This window comes from Capra hircus, chromosome 27, assembly GCF_001704415.2.
Source record: "Capra hircus breed San Clemente chromosome 27, ASM170441v1, whole genome shotgun sequence".
In the NCBI taxonomy this organism is placed as follows: Eukaryota; Metazoa; Chordata; class Mammalia; order Artiodactyla; family Bovidae; genus Capra; species Capra hircus.
Window position 1 is genome coordinate 20725843 of NC_030834.1, and position 20174 is coordinate 20746016.

The window sequence follows — 20174 nt, forward strand, 5'->3', positions numbered from 1 at the left end:
AAGTGACAGTGTTTAATAGGTAGTCAGATCTCAGTGTGATATTCAGGCAAGAAGCCAGGACTGAAGGTGACCTGAGATGGTGGCTGGGCAAGTGGCCAGGTTGCTGGGAGTTTCCACATAGACTGAGCTGCCCCCGGAAGTGGCTCTTTGCCCTGATGAAGCCGTCCTGTTTGGGGGTCCCTTACTTTCTAATGGACATTAACATTTTCTTGATTATGTTCTTTTGGCTTCACTGAGGCTTCATTTGGAAGCCGGCTGCACCCACCTGCTGGAAGGTGTACCTGAAAGATAAGAAAAAATAGACTTAATTGAATAAGAATTCTTTCTTGCTCACAGTTACAACTTTGAAGAGGTTAGAGATGAGGGCTCGGCTGCCACTGGTCTTGTGATGTAACACTTTTCACAATGCCAGAGGTGCTTTTTGTTTGTTTAAAACAGACTCAAGTCCAGGCTGGATCTTCTGGGAATGAATCATGGGTCGGGGGAGTAGATAAAGAAAAGCTGATGTTGGAAGAGGGTCTGGCTGGACCACTTTCTGGTAGTGTTTGTTTATACAAGTGGGTGATATTCATGTGCAAAGTAAGGAGGTGGAAGAATTTCAAGGTTCCTTCTAGGCTCTGTGGGTCTGACTCTAGTTTGTGGGGTCTTTCAGGCCCCTTTAGAGGCTTCTCAGCACCCTCCTCACCCAGAGAAATTCATTCCGCCTGCCCCTCCCTTTCTCCAAAGAAAAAATGAATTTGCAGGAATTCTTGTCATCTTCCTTCAGAGATGTGAAGGTAAGATACAGTTTCCGACTGTTCTTCAGAACTTCAGATTGCTCCCTTTGTTCTTCAAAACCAGGTTGACTTCGACAAGGCAGCCTGGCCACTGTTTCAGATTTCAGTTCAGGTCCTAAAGGTTCCTCCCCTTTTCAGATGAGGGGAGAACTCAAGTTGGAAGGAAACCGTTTTCGTCTGAAGGCTTTTATGAAACTGTCTGCACTCACTCCTCTGAGCCTGGAACCGTTTCCAGGAAGAAGTAGGTGACAGGCTATCCAAATAAAGAGTCACCTTTTGAAAGCACTCCAGCCCAGCAGCGTGGGGGCTTTTTATGATCCTGACTTGTATCTTGAGAGCAGGCAGGCCAGAGCTGGGTCTGGGCTCCGTTCCTCGTCTCCCTCTCCTCCCCTTAGCGCACTTTGATCTCTGAAGCATGTCTAATCCTCAGCCAAGTCTGCTAGAACTTTATCCAAAGCAGGAAAAGGGGAAATATTTTTCCTTTCTTGGGTGGATTTGTATTTATATAAACCCTTAGCAATGCTGATGGAGCCAAGTGGCCAGCACACAAGTCTGAGGACCAGGGTATCGGAATGACTGAGTGCAGGATCGGGCAGGGCAATGGGTCCCTGTACCCTGGGTCAGCTTTGACATGGCTCAAAGGTCAGGAGAGGGTAGTGTAAGTCCTGGCGTGCATTTTGTTGGAGGATGTGCTTATACATAAGGCCATTTATACAGCAGCTCAAGCTGAGCCAGCAGCTGATCAGTTAACTCCAGATCATAACTCCAGTGAGATATCTGTATGTATGTGAATGATTAGTTCACTATTTCTTCTGTCGTCACTAAGAATATAGAGTGTGGAAGGTCTTAGCTGTTCTCTGAAACTTTAGTGTCGGAAACTTGACCTTTTCACAGTGTGTCCATTATTGATTTACAGATACTTGCATGGATCTGTCCACACCTTTTTGGACCAGCCCATGCCACTTTTCAAGGGTAGTGAGTTTTCACTTTTTTATTGATGTAACTCTCATCTGTAACATTATGAAAGTTTCATTTGTACAACATTATATTTCTACTTCTGTCTACCCTACAGTGTGCTCACCACCAAAAACTCAGTTTCCATCCATCACCATCCATTTCAGTTCAGTTCAGTCGCTCAGTCGTGTCCAACTCTTTGCGACCCCTTGAACCGCAGCACGCCAGGCCTCCCTGTCCATCACCAACTCCCAGAGTTTACCCAAACTCATGTCCGTTGAGTCGGTGATGCCATCCAACCATCTCATCCTCTGCCGTCCCCTTCTCCTTCTGCCTTCAATCTTTCCCAACATCAGGGTCTTTTCAAATGAGTCAGCTCTTTGCGTCAGGTGGCCAAAATATTGGAGTTTCAGCTTCAACATCAGTCCTTCCAATGAACACCCAGGACTGATCTCCTTTAGGATGGACTGGTTGGGTCTCCTTGTAGTCCAAGGGACTCTCAAGTGTCTTCTCCAACACCACAGTTCAGAATCCTTTTTGATTCCCCCGACCTCATCCTTTCCCTCCTGGGAGCCACTGTTCTCTTCTCTGTATCTATAAGTTTGTTTTTGTTTAGTTTGATTTGTTCATTTGTTTTTGCTTATTAGGTTTTTATATTCCCCATGAGTGACATCAGACAGTATTTGTTTTTCTTCACCTTATTTGAGGGTGGTGAGTGTTTCAGGCATGTTTCACATCGATATGATGGCTTTCTTGTCCTGAAACCACTTCCTTTAAGCTTCAAGTGGTGCCTCATGGTTCTATGTTTCTAGGCTACAGCATGATTTGTTTTCAGACATTCTAGAGAAATCTTGTACAGAATCTAAAGGCAGCATCCCTTGCTCTTGTGATATCATGATTTGTCTGTTGTCACTGTTGTTTAGTCACTAAGTCGTGCCCTACTCTTGCGACCTCATGGACTCTAGCCTGCCAGGCTCCTCTCTCCATGGGATTTCCCAGGCAAAAATACTGGAGTGGGTTGCCATTCCCTCCTCCAGGAGACCTTCCCAACCCAGGGATCAAACCCATCTCCTGCATTGGCAGGCAGATTCTTTACCACTCAGCCACCAGGGAAGCACATTGTCTGGGCTAGTCTGGACATGATGAAGTTATTGACAACCGCCAGTGTACAGAACACTGATATAAATCTATCTTAAAAAAATTTTTTTTTAATTTATTTAATTGGAGGCTAATTACTTTACAATATTGTAGTGGTTTTTGCCATATGTTGACATAAATCAGCCATGGGTGTACATGTGTTCCCCATCCTGAACCCCTCTCCCACCTCCCTCCTCATCCCATCCCTCTGGGTCATCCCAGTGCACCAGCCCCGAGCACCCTGTATCATGCATCAAACCTGGACTGGCAATCTGTTTCACATATGATAATATACATGTTTCAGTGCTGTTCTCTCAAATCATCCCACCCTCGCCTTCCCCCCCAGAGTCCAAAAGACTGTTCTTTACATCTGTGTCTCTTTTGCTGTCTCGCGTATATACAGGATCATCGTTACCATCTTTCTAAATTCCATATACATGCATTAATATACTGTCTTGGTGTTTTTCTTTCTGACTTACTTCACTCTGTATAATAGGCTCCAGTTTCATCCACCTCATTAGAACTGATTCAAATGTATTCTTTTTAATGGCTGAGTAATACTCCATTGTGTATATGTACCACAGCTTTCTTATCCGTTCATCTGCCAGTGGACATCTATGTTGCTTCCATGTCCTGGCTATTGTAAACAGTGCTGCAATGAACATTGGGTACATGTGTATCTTTCAATTCTGGTTTCCTTGGTGTGTATGCCCAGCAGTGGGATTGCTGAGTCATATGGCAGTTCTGTTTCCAGTTTTTTAAGGAATCTCCACACTGTTCTCCATAGTGACTTTACTAGTTTGCATTCCCACCAACAGTGTAAGAGGGTTCCCTTTTCTCCACACCCTCTCCAGCATTTATTGTTTGTAGACTTTGGGATAGCAGCCATTCTGACCGGAGTGAGATGGTACCTCATTGTGGTTTTGATTTGTATTTCTCTGATAATGAGTGATGTTGAGCATCTTTTCACGTGCTTGTTAGCCATCTGTATGTCTTCTTTGGAGAAATGTCTGTTTAGTTCTTTGGCCCATTTTCTGTGATATGTCAATCTTTTATTTCACTATTTTTTGCTCTTTCCAAACTCCAGATTCTGGCAACCTCTCTGCAGGAATTTTTCTACATATTAATAATTGCCATGGGAGCCACATTCACCTGCTGTCCCAGGATGTTTATCCTGGCCCCCAGGAATATGTGTCTGATGGGGCCTTGCACTTCAAAAGGGAACTTTCTCCAAGTTTCTCCCAGGCATCTTGTCCCAATGCTGGGGTGGACACTTGGGCAAGAAAACTCCCTGGGGACCCTAGGACTCTATCAGCAGGTGGAGAGAGTCTAGACAGAAAAACATCCTGGAGGAGGAGGAGAGGATGGGGTGTCTTGTTTCACTACAAGTAATGGAAATGGCAGGGGGCGGAATAGAAGTGGGAATTTCAAAGTTCTGAGTGTGAGGAAGAATGGTGCAGAGGGTAGCATGTGTGCAAATAAAAACATAAAAATGAAGAAGAAGGAAAAAAAGACATTAAGAGGAAGTGTACACTTGTGATGTGAGGGAAGAAGATCTGCAAAGAAATTTTGTCAGCAGTTTTTTTTTCCCTCCTTGGTTGAACTTCTGCCAAATGCTTGATCTGAGGTCCCAGCTGTTCTGATCCAGAAGAGACCTGTGTGATGATCCATCCAGGAGGCGCCTTGGACCAAATGCCATTCTTCTTAGTGGAACCAAATGCCATTCTTCATAGTGGAGCATACCCAAGACGCTTAGTCACCTCCTTCTGTCCCTCAAACAAAAAGCTTTATGTAATTAAAAGCAAACATAACTATGAGGACAATCATCTTCTGTCCCAAATTGGGTTAAACAAGGAAAGGCTGGGTTTGTCTGCTCCCAGGGGAACACTGAGCAGAAAAAGGAAAAATTCAAAGTGTGCGTCATCTGTGCCCCGCTTTGCAGGGGGAGGCTTGGCTTCCATTGAATTACTCATCAGGAGTGTCTGAGGGCTTCACAGGTTAGCATCATTTTTATTGAATTGAATACGTCAAAGAAGGCATCAGCAGCGTGGTCTTTGTCTTTCTTTCTGCCTGTAACCGTCACCGCTGTTACCAGCTTGGAGGGTGCTGGGAAGAAGCTGAATTGTTGAAATTTTATTTGTTCAGGGCAGCCTAATGACAGGCCATGAAAACTTGCTGAAGGTAGGTACTGAGTTTGTACCTGTAGTTCAAGGTCATCTCTAAGAACCCCAGCTGGCCTGCTTCTGTAGGCTTGTTGTAGGTTGTACTCTCTTAATGATAAGACTTTAAAATTGTCCCCAAAGCTTCAAAGCACAGAAGGGCATTTCTGAGTGATTTTTTAAAAACAAAGTCCCAGCATTAAGAATCAAAACTGAACTTGAGAATGCAACAGATCTTGGAGACAGAAATGCCTTTACACTGTTAACTTGCCTAGAACTCATTGGGTTTTGACATTTTGAAGAATGACATGACTAAATGGTGAAATGAAAACAGTTCTGGAAGAGATTCACATGTCTGATGGTGTGACTTTTTGCAGCTGCCTTCGGAATTCATAACTTAGGATGTGTCCGATTATTAAGTGGTCCGATCAGTCTGACATATTTCCAAGAGGAACAAATTGAGCCAAAAGCAAAGTGTTCACGGGAGGAACGCAGAATCCCTAAAGTTTAGGGAACCCTTCTTGGAGTCTCAGAGTGCCCTAAGAGTACACGGTATGGCCAGGTGCCAGGCAAGAGCTGTGGGCACCCCAGCTGACCTCCCTGTGACTGAGCAGAAAGACGCCTGCTGAATCTAGGGGTACCCCAATTTCCTGATGAGTTCAGCAGTAATTCCCAGGGGACCTCCCCAGAGCATTTTGAGGGTGGCCTAGCTGGCTTTCTCATTAACTCAGCAGCACCCAGTGAGGGCAGCTTTTCAGGGACTCCAGTTGGCGCCCCCATCTAGCCTCATTTCAACAGCATGCTCCCCACCTTCCCCCACAAGACAGCTTCCTGGGGAATTTTGTCAGCACCCAGAGGACAGTCCGCTGCTGGCTTCAGCCGTCTGACTGTGAACTAGTCTGGCCTGGGCAGCCCAGCGGTCTTCTCCCCGACCCAGGGGAGACCCAGGGGCTGCACCCCACCCCACCCCAGCTCATGAGGTCTGACTCTTGGCGTGGCCGGGGGCTCCCCCATGCCCAAGCCCTTCTTCCTTGGCTCTTCTCCCTCAGCCTTGGCATATTCTTTAGAATTCTCTTTCCCCTTGGTAGTGAATCCCTTGTAATAGGTTAATAATTATTTATATTAAACCTTAGTCTGTGGTTTCTGTCTCCTGGGTAGGCTGAACCATAGAGCCAGTAACTCTTAGCCAAGATCGGAACTAAGGCTAATTCCAGAACCAAACTGCTTTGTATCATTTCTCTGCAATCAGCAGTTTCATATATACTGAGGTGATTGCTGTGGTTAAAGTGCTTTAGACTGATTTATTTTTGTCTTTTTAAATTTTTATTGGCGTATCATTGATTTACAATGTTGTGTTAGTTTCAGGTGTATAGCAAAGTGAACCAGTTTACATATTTACTGTTTTTTATATTCTCTTCCCATATAGAGTGTTAGAGTATTGAGTAGAGTTCCCTGTGCTATACAGTAGGTCCTTATTAATTATCTTTATACAATAGAGTATACATGTTAATCCCAAACTTCCAGTTTATCCTTCCCCCCCAGTAATCATAAGTTTGTTTCTACATCTGTAACTGCCTCTGTTTTGTGAATAAGTTCATTTGTACTATTTTTTTTTTAGATTATATATGTGATATGACGTTGTCTTACTCTGACTTCACTATGTGTGACAGTCTCTAGGTCCATGCATGTTACTACAAATGGCATTATTTTTTTATGGCAGTAATAGTCCATTGTATATATGTACCACATCTTCTTTAGCTACTCCTCTGTCAGTGGACATTTAAATCGCTTCCATGTCTTGGCTGTTGTAAATAGTGCTGCAGTAAGCACTGGGGTGCATGTTATCTTTTGCAATTATGGTTTTATCTGGGTGTAAGTGCAGGAGTGGGACTGCTGGGTGATAGGGTAGTTCTATTTTTAGTTTTTAAGGAAATTCCATACTGTTCTCCATAGTGGCTATACCAATTTACATTCCCACCAACAGTGTAGAAAGGTTCCCTTTTCTCCACACCCTCTCTAGCATTTACTGTTTTGTAGATTTTTTGATGATGGCCAATCTGACTGATGTGAGGGGGATACCTCATTGTATTAATAGTTTTGACTTGCGTTGCTCTAATAATTAGTGATGTTGTGTATCTTTTCATGGGCTTTTTGGCCATCTGTATGTCTTCTTTGTTGAGATGTCTCCTTAGAAAGTGAAAGTGAAGTCGCTCAGTTATGTCTGACTCTTTGCGACCCCGTGGACTGTAGCCCACCAGGCTCCTCTGTCCATGGGATTCTCCAGGCAAGAATATTGGAGTGGGTTGCCATTTTCTTCTCCAGGGGATCTTCCCGACCCAGGGATCGAACCCAGGTCTCCTGCATTGCAGGCAGACGCTTTAACCTCTGAGCCACCATGTTTTGATTGGGTTGTTTTTTATATTGAGCTACATGAGCTGTTTGTATATTTTAGAGGCTAACCCCTTGCCAGTTGCTTCATTTGCAGTTCATCACGTTGGCCTCCAAGGCCTTTGTGCTGGGCTCCTTTCTCTTTTTTGTCCTCTAAGCCTTGTGATCTTTCGCTCACTCACTGCTCCATCTACGCACCTGTTCACTTTAGTAATCAGACACAGAGCCTTAGAGCTGGAAGAAACTCAGAGATGAACAAGGCCATCTCCTCAGTTCTGTTTTTTGGGTGTGGGAAGTACAACATAACTCACAGCTTCTTAGAAAATTGTTGCTGGCTGTGGACCCCATTTCCACCTCCCATTCTTTCCCCAGGCCTCTTCAGTCACACACCCGTCCCCACCTTCTGTCAAAGGCTCCGGTCACCTCCAAACCCAGTGGCCCCATGTCTGTTGTTCCTTTGCTTGTCCACCCAGCAGAATTTGGTACAGCTGGTCACCCCCTTTTCTTGAAGGGGTCTGGTTTCTTTTGTGAAGCCACGTTCTCCTGCCTTGTGGCAGTTCCTGGCTGGCTTCTCTTCTCTCAGCCATCAGCTAGGAGCACCCCAGGCTCCGTCTCCAGTTCCTTTTGCTTCTCTATGTACTCACTTTCCTGGGTGACCCCATTCACTTTCATGCCTTCACCGATCGCATGTTTGCTGATTTCTGCAGAATCTCTACCTCCAGCCTTAACCTTTCCCCCAAAGTCCAGAGTTGAACAAGTAGTTGCACACTTATTATATATTACCATGTTTGTCTAACAGTCAGATCTAACTTGACTAAAGGAGAGCTCCTAATTTCTCTCCTTCCCACAAGTCACTTCTCTCTCAGTCTCACAAGTAGCACCACCAGCTGTCACCTTCCCAGACCAAAGATTTGGAATTATCCTTGGTTATTCTCTGCCTCTTACCTCCACATCCAAGTCATCGGAAGTTCTGCTGACTGCCTACAGAATACAGCAGTCTCTCCATCTCTGCGGGCTCCTCTCCAGACCAGGCCTCTACCACCTCTCCCCTGGGCTCATCTGTGAGCCTCCTTGAGTCCCCCTGCCATCATTTTGCTGTCCTTACACAGCAGCCAGAGTGATCTTCTCAGATCAGATGCCATTCAGTTCAGTTCAGTCACTCAGTCGTGTCCGACTCTTTGCGACCCCATGAACCACAGCACACCAGGCCTCCCTGTCCATCACCAACTCCCGGAGTTCACTCAAACTCACGTCCATCGAGTCGGTGATGCCATGCAGCCATCTCATCCTCTGTCGTCCCCTTCTCCTCCTGCCCACAGTCCCTCCCAGCATCAGAGTCTTTTCCAATGAGTCAACTCTTCACACAAGGTGGCCAAAGTACTGGAGTTTCAGCTTTAGCATCATTCCTTCCAAAGAACACCCACGGCTGATCTCCTTGCACTTAAAACTTTCACCATGGCTCTTTACCACTTAGAATAAAGTCCAAACATTTCCCCCTGGTCTGCTGAGTCCCCAGTGTCTGGGCCTCACTCCCTTCCTTCCTCCTCTTGTCATGCTTCTCCTTCACCCCACAATCTAGACTCTTCTCTGGGCAACCAAGCATCTTCCTACTTTCATGATTTTGCATTAATGGTTTCCTCTGCCTGGAATGTTCTTCCCATGGTTTGATTCTCCTCCTCATTCAGATTTCAGCTTTAACGTCACCAACTCGGAGAGGCATCTCAGGCAACCCAGTCTCTCTCTCATTACCCTGTTTTAATGATCTGTGTAATGAGGTTTTAAATAGTTATGCAGTTTTTTTCTTACCAGTCTTCCTCCTAGACTCTAAGCTTTATGAAATCAGGGGCCGCTGTCTACCTTATTCCCCGTTGTTCTCTTAGAGTCTCTGGTGCTGCCTGTCTCGTATTAGTTGGTGGTGGTTGTGTACCTGTTGAATGAATGGTGAACTTAGTAGCAGAACCAGACCTAGGACATAAATTTTCCTCTTCTGTTTCATATCTAATTTATACCAAGATTTCTTTTGCCAGTAAAGTCTTTCCTGCCTGTTAAGTTATTGTGTCTCCTGTATACTTAAAGGTTATGTTAAGATTTCCAAAAACAGTTCCAAAGCCACATTACCTTTAATTCATTCTGATTTTAAATTTACTTATAAATTTCACCTTTCATTTAAATATGATAGAAAAGACCACATTCAGTGACATTTCGTGACCTAAATCACTTGGTTTTAAAACTTTTTTTTCCATTTGTTCCAATTGGCTATTATAAAATGGCCATTTAAGGTACTTTCAGAAGTTGGGAAAAGCATGTTTCCATAGCTGTGCCTGGTTTTTACCTTGTGATAAAGATGTTGGCTGGTGATGGGTCCAGTCCTGGGCTTGGGGATAGAGGGACCAGGTCTGTTGCTGCTCTTGACATGGACTCACTGTGTTACTTCCTACGTGTCAGTTTCTCTTCTTAAAAAGTCATTAATTCATCATCACAATGGATTTTTTTAAAAATCAGGACTACCAAAATGTACAACCAACTCTCTTTCTTCGGAGCAGTGGCCCACCTGGAACTTCCCAGCCACAGTGCTGTGAGGAGGCTCAGCCCTGGGGACCCTCCCCTGAGACAGAATCAGGCAGCCAGACCTGCAAAAGCTGGTTTAGTGGGAACCAACAGGTATCGAGATTGCTTCTGCTCCCTTTTCTCATGCTCTTGAGTGTGCACAGTGGCATGTTTTTATGTTTTTATTCAAGTGCACTTGATTTACAATCTATGTTAGTTTCAGGTATACAGTGTAGAGATTCATTTTTTAGATTATACTCCATTATATGTAATTATGAGATAATGGCTATAATTCCCAGGGCTTACAGTATATCCTTGTTGCTTATCTATTTTCTGTATATTATTTTGTATCTATTAATCTCCTACTCTTAAATTGTCCCTCCCCCTTCCCTCTTCCCTCTGGTAACCACTAATTTGTTTTCTGAACCTGGGAGTGTTTCTGTTTTGCTATATACATTTGTTTGTGTTTTTTAGATTCCACATATAAGTAGTATCATACAGTATTTGTTGTTCATTCTCTGACTTATTTCACAAAGCATAATATTTGCTAGGTCCACTGATGTTGCTCCAAATGGCAACGTTCCATTCTTTGTTATGATCAACTAACATTCCATTGTGTGTATACGCTAAATCTTCTTTATCCAGTTAGCTGGTGATGGGCTCCTGGGTTGCTTTCACATCTTAGCCATTATAAACATTGCTGCTATGAAAATTAGGTGCATGTATCTTTTCAAATTAGTGTTTTCCCAGATACATACCCAGGAGTGTAATTGTAAATATGGAATCATAGGGTAGTTCTATTTTTAATTTTTTGAGGAACCTCTATACTGTTTTCCATAGTGGCTGCACTAACTTACTTTTTTACTCCTCCTGTGTATATACTTTCTAGGTTTTATTCTGTTTTAAGACGAGATGTCCTTTTATTTTTCTCTGGCTCTCGTCTTCCATATAAAAGTGACCGTGGAGTTCTCCCATTTTTGCTTCTCTGATAACTCTGTGCACTTGCACAGTGGGAGCCTTCCTGCTCATTGGTTTCTGAGGATGCTGCCTTTGCCCTGAGGGGATGTGGGAACATGTATTTGTGTATCATTGCACCTCATCCAGAGTCACGTTTAATTAAAAGACAGCAGTGGACTTTGGGCGGTGGAGGAGTGAAATTTAGACTATTCCAGCTCAAAGAGGCTTCGAAATCTAGATAATTCCTTGTTTAATAGAACCTATATAATTGCCTATTTTAAAATTTCCAGACCACTTTTTCTGTTTTGAGGGATGTTCATAACTCAGAACTTCCTGGATCAGGAAACGGGTTTTATTTGCATGGTAAAAGACAGGTTTGGGCATTTTGAAATATTGTGGTTTGGGTCGTCAGAGTGATACACTTTCAGTATTTTGCTTAATGTGCCAATATTTGTGAATTCTGATGATAAGCAGAAAAAAGACAAGCTCATTTCACTTATCTCCTGTTGTTTAAAGGTAAGTCATAATAAAACTTGATTTTCTATCCTTTCACGGGGGAAAAACAGCTGATGAGAGTTCTGTAGCATTTTAACACCAGAAGTCTTGAGACAGAGTAATTAAGAATAGCTTTTCATAACTTTAATGGTCACTGAGAGACCGTAGACTTTAGCCTCAGTGGATGCAGTGGTCTACTGATCTGGCCAGATTTCTGCTTCTTCAGGAAGACTGTATGAAGACCCTACATGAATAGAAAATTGCCCACAGAGGAGAAAGCACCAGCATTTAAAGCTGGCACCTCCCATCAGCGTGAAGCACACTTAGTCTTTTTCTTAACTGACTCAAGCATAAAAATGAATTACCTGAGGACCTTTAGGCCTGAATGACCCATTTCACTCCAAATCCATTTGTGTTCCTTATCAGCTTATGTTTCTAATGAGAATGCACTTTCAAATTTACTTTCCACATAGAAATATCAGTCTGTTTGTATTGACTACAGAGAATCCTGTCTTCTGAACTGAGTCATAATCATCTCCCCTTCATTGAATATTTGAGACGGTTACCAAGTTTTCACTGTTTCATATGACTACAGAGAATTCTGTCTGCTGAATTGTGTCATAATTTTTGATCATTTCCTCTTTGTTGAACATTTGAGACGGTTACCAGGTTTTCACTGTTATATAAACAGTGTTGCTATGAACAGTCATTGTATAATTTTTGCCAGAAATAAAGACTGATTCCTTGAAGCAAATCCCTAAAAATGGAAATATACCAGGTCACATGTATATTTCTCCTTACTCTATTGGTAACACACTTTCTGTGAACATAACATTTCTTGAAGCAAATCCCTAAAAATGGAAATATACCAGGTCACATGTATATTTCTCCTTACTCTATTGGTAACACACTTTCTGTGAACATAACATTTCTTGAAGCAAATCCCTAAAAATGGAAATATACCAGGTCACATGTATATTTCTCCTTACTCTATTGGTAACACACTTTCTGTGAACATAACATTTCATTTTGCAGTTCCCACCAACTTTGGAGTTTCTTTTTATTAGCGTTTGCTAGCAGTAACAGATGCATCATGAATCTAAAATCGCCACACTTCCAGGTCTTTTCCAGTCCTGCAAATCAGGACTGTCCTTCTGTCCTTCTTATTAGTCTGTCCTTCACATTCATTCTCTAGCATCTCATAACCCTTTGGGGCACACACAGTAAGTACATCGTTCTTCTTTCATGTGCTTGATTCTCTCTAATGCCTGAACCCGCCCCCTCAAGGTCCTGGCATTAGACTCCTGTATCCCTGCCCTCCTCACACTGTAAGATCTCCCTAAAGTGAAAGTCGCTCAGTCGTATCCAATTCTTTGCAACCCCATGGACTATATTAGTCCATGGAATTGTCCAGGCCAGAATACTGGAGTGGGTAGCCTTTCCTTTCCCCAGCAGACCTTTCTGACCAGGAATCGAACCTGGGTCTCCTGCATTGCAGGCAGATTCTTTACCAACTGAGCTATCAGAGAAGCCCCACTAATTAGATGCTCAACCAATAGCCCTGCTTTTGTTTGAAAATCAAGTTTGTGTTACAGAAATTTGAGCCGATTAGCTTCTATTTTAAGTAGCTAACACATTAGGAACCACTCTCTGTATTATTGATTAGTTTGGGGGGTTTTTTAGTGGGGAGGAAAAGGCTATTTTTCTTACTTTCTTACTTTAGCAACTGGGCACATTTCTTAAATCCTCAGAATCCTGGCCCCATACAGTAGCTTATTTGAGTGCACATGTGTCCTGGAGCTTGTGAGCGATTCTGTTTCTTGCTCTGTCTTCCACAGTTCAAGTGAATTTTTCATATGCATGAAATTTCTTGATGCCTTCAACTTTCCAACTGTTTCAATGGCTGGGAGCACTGCTGGGGTAGGACCCAAGCAAAACCAGTTACCTAGACCTTTGTGAGTCTGGAAATCTGGGGCGGGGAGCATAAAGCTCTTGGTTTAGAGAAGCTGATAGCCAGTGCTTAACAGTCAACTGGAAGTTATTTCAAATTCTCTGGCAAGCTGGTCTTCTCACCAAAACCTACAGTACCCCCAGGAAGGAAGCCAGCCGTGCAGGAACCACAGCCTGGGGCAGGGGTCTGTGCCCTGTGGGCTCAGAATTTCAGTCGTGTCCGACTCTTTGCAACCCTTTCTTAGGAGTGTAGCCCACCATGCTCCTCTGACCATGGGGTTTTTCAGGCAAGAATATTGGAATGGGTCGTCATTTCCTCCTCCAGGGGATCTTCCAGACCCAGGTATCGAACCCGCATCTCCTATATTACAGGTGGATTCTTCACCACTGAGAAATCGGGGAAGCCAGGGTGGGGGCTTACTGTCTGCATTTGTTATCCTGGGCTCTTAGGCAGCTGCAGGCAGAAGGAGCCAAGCCTGTGTGAAAATTTTAACCGGGAGAGAGTTCTCAGGGGAAGCCAGAGATCTCCAGTCTAGGTTCAAGCCTTGGGAGTAACCTTGGGACAGAAAGTAGAAATTGAAAGTATCAGGTGAGGAAGCAGGGGAGGGCGGCCCAGGAGTGGAGATGTTAACAGGCATGAGTGGTTCAGAACATCCTCTTGGGACAGTTGTAGCCCCATGGTACGCGGTCAGTTGGTTGGTTTAAAGCTCTCTGTGGGATTCGGAGCAAATCTGTTAAATTCAGAGAGCTTCTGACTCATAAAGTGGTATTTGGACTGGATGACTTCCAAGGCTCAGTCTGGTGTAACATACTTTTACTTTGGTTCATTTTATGACTTCGAGAGCATTTAATGTTTATGTTTTTAATTTTCCTTTTTATAATTTGAGATCTTTTGCTAGCTGGTGTCAGATACCATGTATCCATGATACAAGCTAATGATGCTAAATTAGCTTTTGCAGTCATTTGGTGTTTATATTAGTTTGGTTGTGCGTGCTCAGCCATTTTAGTATTGTCTGCCTCTGTACGACCCCATGAACCATAGCCCCCCAGGCTTCTTGGCCCATGGGATTCTCCAGGCAAGAATACTGGAGTGGGTTGCCATGCCCTCCTGCAGGGTATCTTCCCGACCCAGGGATCAAACCTGCATCCCTTATGTCTCCTGCAAGCCCTTAGCTCGGTTAAGAAACTCAAATTACATTAGATTCATATTGTTCAAAGCCATATTAAAATGTTCAAACCAGGAAATAGTTGTCTTTCATAAGAGTACAAATATGTCAATACTTAGTTCATTACTGAATAATAGCATTTTTGGACTACTTTTCTAGGAAAGATGTGTTCTGGAGTAAAGCAGCAGTCTCCACCTTGCAGGGATGCGGGGGATGAGCCCCAGAGATGGGCTCCCCAGGTCACATTCCCCAGTCAGTCCCTGCCTAGGCTTGACTCTAGGTACATCACATAACCTCCCTGCATATTAGCTTCCTCTTTTACAAAATAGCCTTCCCCATGGCTCAGATGGTAAAAAATCTGCCTGCAATGTGGGAGACTTGGGTTCAATCCCTGGGTCGGGAAGATCTCTTGGAAGAGGGCATGGCAACTGGCTACAGATTCTTACCTAGATAATTCCATGGACAGAAGAGCCTGGCCGGCTACAGTCCATGGGGCCTCAAAGAGTCAGATACAAGTGAGCGACTAACACTTCCACATTTTTCACTTTTGCAGAGTGAGGATAAACCTTATAGTAACATTGTAAAGATGAAATGAGATGTATATTTAAAGCTGTCTGTTCAGTGCTGGCACATGGTTATGCTCTATCAATGTGAGTTCTGCTGAAGGTGAGATGTTTAGATATGGATTTTGAGGCAAAGGATTTTTGGTTTTTATCCTCACATGTTGGCATACATTCTGGTTCCCTAGAATTTCAAATCAGTAATACAAGTGATGGCTGTCAGAGTCAGTGTTTTATTTGCAGTAGCATCTTTCCCCAGTTGGCATATGATGTGTCTCTTTGGTTTATTTACTGTCTAAGTAGGGGGATTTCGCACCATTGTCCACCAAAATCTATTTTTTGAATTTTTCTGAGCAAGAGCACCGTGCTGACCATGAAAACAGAGAAAGGTCAGGGTGCTCCTGGTTAAGTGGATGGTGGGGAGGAAACCGAAGGCATCGCTGGGGGTCTTAGGGGGGATTTGATGATCTGGTTGGAGAGATTGTATCCAGGGCAAGTACGCAGATTTCCGTTGGGGCTTGTGGTAATCCAGTAAGTGAATTATCTGTTTTTACTAGCTCCCGTGACTCATAAGAGAGCATTGTGTTGGTCCTTTCAAATCTGCACACCTACCTACCCAGGAAATCCCCTTGCCAGCTTGAAGTTGGGCTGTTTACCTTGATAACACACCTTTAGTTGAATGCCCTTCCAGATCATTAATGCAGGGCTTTGTTGCAAGGCTGCCGCGACTCCCATCTGCCCAGATCCTAATTACGAATGCCTCCTCGGCAGCTCTGCCTCTCTGGGGCTCCAGGGACTCTGGGTCAGTTTGCCGCGACGTCTAGATACGGATCTCTGGGGCCCGTCTGTGGAAAGGAAGGTGAGGAAAGTAGCGGCAGATGCTGTCTTTGTCTGGCCTTCCCACCACCACCGTTAGCAGCTTGTCTGCCTCACCGTGGAGAATGTTCTAAGGACAGAGCCTATTTTGCTCTGATTGTTCTCTGACTCTCTCTCCTTCCTACCTCCCCTGTTCCCCCCACCCCCAAGTGCTGGATTCTTCTCTGTGGTGGTGCCATTTGTGTTTGTTTTTTTAAACCTGTATTTATTAATTGCTATAGCATGTGGGGTCTTAGTTCCCCGGCCAGGGATGGAACCTGTGTCCCCTACAGTGGAAACGCAGAGTCTTAACCACTAGACCACCAGGGAGGTCACAAGGTGGCCCCACTTTTGAAGGCAGTCTCACTCATTAGGGCTGCCCTGGTGGCTCAGATGGTAAAGAATCTGCCTGCAGTTCAGGAGACCTGGGTTTGATCCCTGGGTTGTAAAGATCCTCTGGAGGTGGGCATGGCAACCCACTCCAGTATTCTTGCCTGGAGGATCCCATGGACAGAGGTGCCTGGCAGGCTACAGTCCATGTTGTAGCAAAGAGTTGGCCGCAACTGAGAGAGTAAGCACAGCACAGATTTGGATGTGTGCAGACACAAACATACACGTGCATACACAACACCGAAAGCTACTAGGCTGATTGATACCTTGTGAGTAGGTTTTCACAAGAACTTTCATACAAGCTACGTATACCCCGCTCATTGATGCATGTTTCTCTCTCTGCCTGCAGGGGAGTTGCTGAGTCAGCCCAGACCAGAAGGAGTGGCAGAGATCATCTGCCCCAAGAACGGCAGCGAGCGAGTGAATGTTGCCTTGGTTTACCCACCCACACCAACTGTGATCAGCCCGTGTTCCAAGTGAGTTCTGATCCCGTAGCTCCCGTCCCTCACTCTTGGACCTGCCTCAGTCATTTTAAGAACAAAAAAGCCAAGTTAAAGTACCCTTCCTCAAACTCTGAAAAGCCCGCCTCCCCGGGGCAGACCTAGTTTTCTGGGTGATAGAAAAACCATGGCTTATACAACAAACTAGGAACTTTCATGTTTTGTTACTTGTGGTTTTCTTTTGCTGATAAAAGTTAGAGCATTTTAAAATCGCTTTCTTGAGATATTATCCGCATATTATACAGCTCACTCATTTAAAGTATATGACTATTTTTTAGTATACTTGCAGGTATAATGCAACCAAAGAGAGCAGTGTTTTCTTTTAATTCTGCCATTGCTTCAGAAAACAGTGAGAGCTCATTAAGTAAGAAAAGCTGTAGGAAACCTGAAGTGGACCCCTTTTTTTGCCTGTGGGTCTCTGATTCTCTATCAGTCCTGACAATCAGAGGCTGTATAGTTTGCCCCCACCCTCCCCAAAGTGGACTTAAAGACACAGAACATACCTGTGTGAACTTTCATATACAATGTTAGCATTAAACTCAGATGATGAATTTAGGTTAACTCATCTGTTTGGCTTTTTCTGTAGTGTTAAGAACCCAATAGGCCACTTTTACACTGAGATGAAATACCTTTCTTTCTATTGCAAATCTTGAAAAGTAGCCATCCCTGGTCATCTGGGTGATATGAGCAAAGGATTCATGAAGGAAATTTCCATTTTTCTTCTTAGTTGAGCATACAGAATTTTTTTTCCCCCCATATCTAAGCTTTGTGTAGGGAGGTTGGAAAGTTCACACTGGAGAACGGTGACCTGTCGACCTGTCATGCATCCTGAGAAGCTTGCTATGAGGCTGCATTCCTGAGAGCTTGTGTGATAGGAACTCATGTCTCTCGACCCTCCAAGGGTCTGCAGAGTGGGGGTCTGCAGGGGCTTTCTCATGCATTCGCAGCTGCCCCCTTTTCTCTAAAGCAGCTGACTCATTAGACAAAATATCCCTAACCTGTCTTTGCTGGAAAACATCACTGAACATCCAAGGGAAACTTCTCTCGAGCTCTTCTCTTCAGAATGCTTTTGAAGGTTAACATGTACATAGTGTTAATTCATCACTAGTATATGAATAGTATGTTATTCCCGTGAGACCTTGACATGCTTCTTAGGATCACATAGTACCTAAGCAGGAATATTCTACAGCTTTGCTTATTTAATGACCATTCCCCGGTCCTGAGCATAGCAAGCAAAATGTTACCATTCTTTGAATTGGTCTCCGCTGGTCCCTCTCTTACAGATAGGGTGAGGATAAAGGGATCTTACAGAAACAGCAAGGTCTGGGATGGAGGAAAACGACTGTTCAATAGACTCTGCATGGGTATAGATCTTCCTGAGGCAGGAGAGATGGTAACCTATTGTTTGTCATAGCTATGTGGCATTTAGTAGGCGAGATCGAGGTCGGAGTTAAAATATCTGTTTGTTCAGAAACCACAGTGGCCCTGAGGCGCTGTTATCGGTGTCTTTTCATGGGCTCCTGATGTCCTGCAGAAATGCTATCAGCTCCCCTCTCACCCAGTTTCTCATACCTGATATGAACAAGCAGCTTTAAAGTCTTGGGTAATCAGAGCCTCATGGCCTGAGACATCGAGATGCTGGAGGGGATACCTTTAGTGACTGACCTGCTTTGGACCCAGCTCTGTGAATAGTTTTGTTCTGAAATGGATTCTTTTAAAAGGGGTCTAATAGAATGGATGGTAGGTTTAGAGGGTAACTCTCAATTCTAAATAAAGGAACATCCTGGAGAACAAAATATAAACCAACAGGTCCTGCACGACCCCAGTGTAGGCTCTAATTTACAAGTGGACAGCAGTGTACCAAATGTGGGAGATTTGGAAACCGATGAGGAAAACTGTCCCAGCAGGTGGTCCTTAGGTCCACACAGCATGGGTCTGAGCCTGAGACTCGGGGTCTCAGCAGGCAGCAGAAATGGGGAGACTGGAGTTACTGCCTGGGTTTTGCAACTCCAGCCCCAGTTAACTTAGGCAAGTCACTAGAGAGTAACCTTTCATGACTCTCTCATCCCCTGAAACGCAGGTCGATGGTCAAGATCAGACTTCCTTGATCAGGCATGGGTGTCAGAATTTCTAGGGCTAGGCACTAGGCTTTAAGAAACAAGAGTCCCTCAGATGGTCGTCGAGTGTGTGTGCTGGATGTTCTCCTCAGTGAAGTTCTCCCTCCCGCCCCCGCGCCCATGGCTCCCAGGTGGGAGGCCAGCAAGTCTCATCTTCAGGAGAAATTCTTAGTAATCATGCCAGGACAACAGGCACCAACCAGAACCATCCCAGGAAAGCCAGAATAATCACCCGATTCTTAGGTCATTGATCTAGATCTTAGTATTTTTTAAAGACGCATTCTAAGCTCTTGGACCAGTTTCAGTTCAGTTCAGTCTCTCAGTAGTGTCCCACTCTTTGCGACCCCATGGACTGCAGCATGCCAGCCTTCCCTGTCCATCACTAATTCCCTGTTTGACCATTTTGTGCCTTTCCCTTATAGGTCAAATGAGACTGGTCATTAACAACCTGCCTCAGACCACATGTAAATTAATGGTGCTATGCTGAGCTTTACAAGCAGAAACCACTGACAACTATTATTTGATCGGATCTTCCTTATCATTTTTTAAAATTTTCTAGCTGTTTTGTTCCCCTGCAGAGAGAAAATAAAGAGTAAGTAGTGATTAAAAAAAGAGTAAGTAGTGATTAAAAAAAGAGTGACTTACTCTCATTAAGTCACTTTGGGTGATGGTGAAATCTCTACCAGCATTTCACTGGGAAGAGGTTACATGAATTGAATGGAATGCCTGTCCTCTTCCCCCTCACCCTCCAGGGAGAAACCTAGTGTCTGAGTGCCTCCTTGGTGCCTTTGCTGATTATCAGACAGAAATATGAGTATTTCCGTACTCTGGTGATCCTGGGCTGATTTTCAAAGATATCTGCCTTCGAGATGAGATGAAAGTTCATTTAGTAGCAGATTTGCTGGGTTGCTTTGAAAACTTCTCATCCTAAAGATTATGGATTCTGATACATTTTTTAAAGCTTTATCTGTATACTTTCATAAAAGGTGCCTATTTAATGGTTCATATATCTATAGAGTTGGACAACTATCATCACAGTCTCATCCTAGAACATTTTCATCATTTCAAAGAGAAATTTCATGCCCACATGCAGTTACTTCTGTCTAATTCAATACCCGGTTCTATGCAGAAAATAAATATTTTTACTGCCACTTTCAGTAATGGCCTTGCTCCCTGCTGTGTTGGTATTAAAGAGATTTGTGAGTTTTAAAGAAATTCATATG

The 20174-nt window shown here is 44.0% G+C and overlaps 1 protein-coding gene and 1 non-coding gene across 4 annotated transcripts in view; one reads left to right on the forward strand and one right to left on the reverse strand.

Annotated features, from left to right (window-relative positions):
• The window catches only part of MFHAS1 (malignant fibrous histiocytoma amplified sequence 1), a 109149-nt gene that overhangs the window by 77153 nt on the left and 11822 nt on the right, over nt 1–20174 (forward strand). For 2 of the 3 annotated variants that reach the window (XR_001917366.1, XM_018041952.1), the window contains exon 2: nt 16684–16810. Coding sequence is in view for 2 of the 3 variants with exons in the window: in XM_018041952.1 (XP_017897441.1) it covers nt 16684–16810 (127 nt within the window). In the remaining variant the exon portion in view is untranslated. Of the gene's footprint in view, nt 1–16683; nt 16811–19373; nt 19520–20174 lie in introns of those variants that run through there. The other variant, XM_018041953.1, reaches the window with a different exon arrangement.
• TRNAC-GCA lies at nt 12871–12942 on the reverse strand. Its single transcript has one exon. It is a non-coding gene; the product is annotated as a tRNA-Cys (tRNA).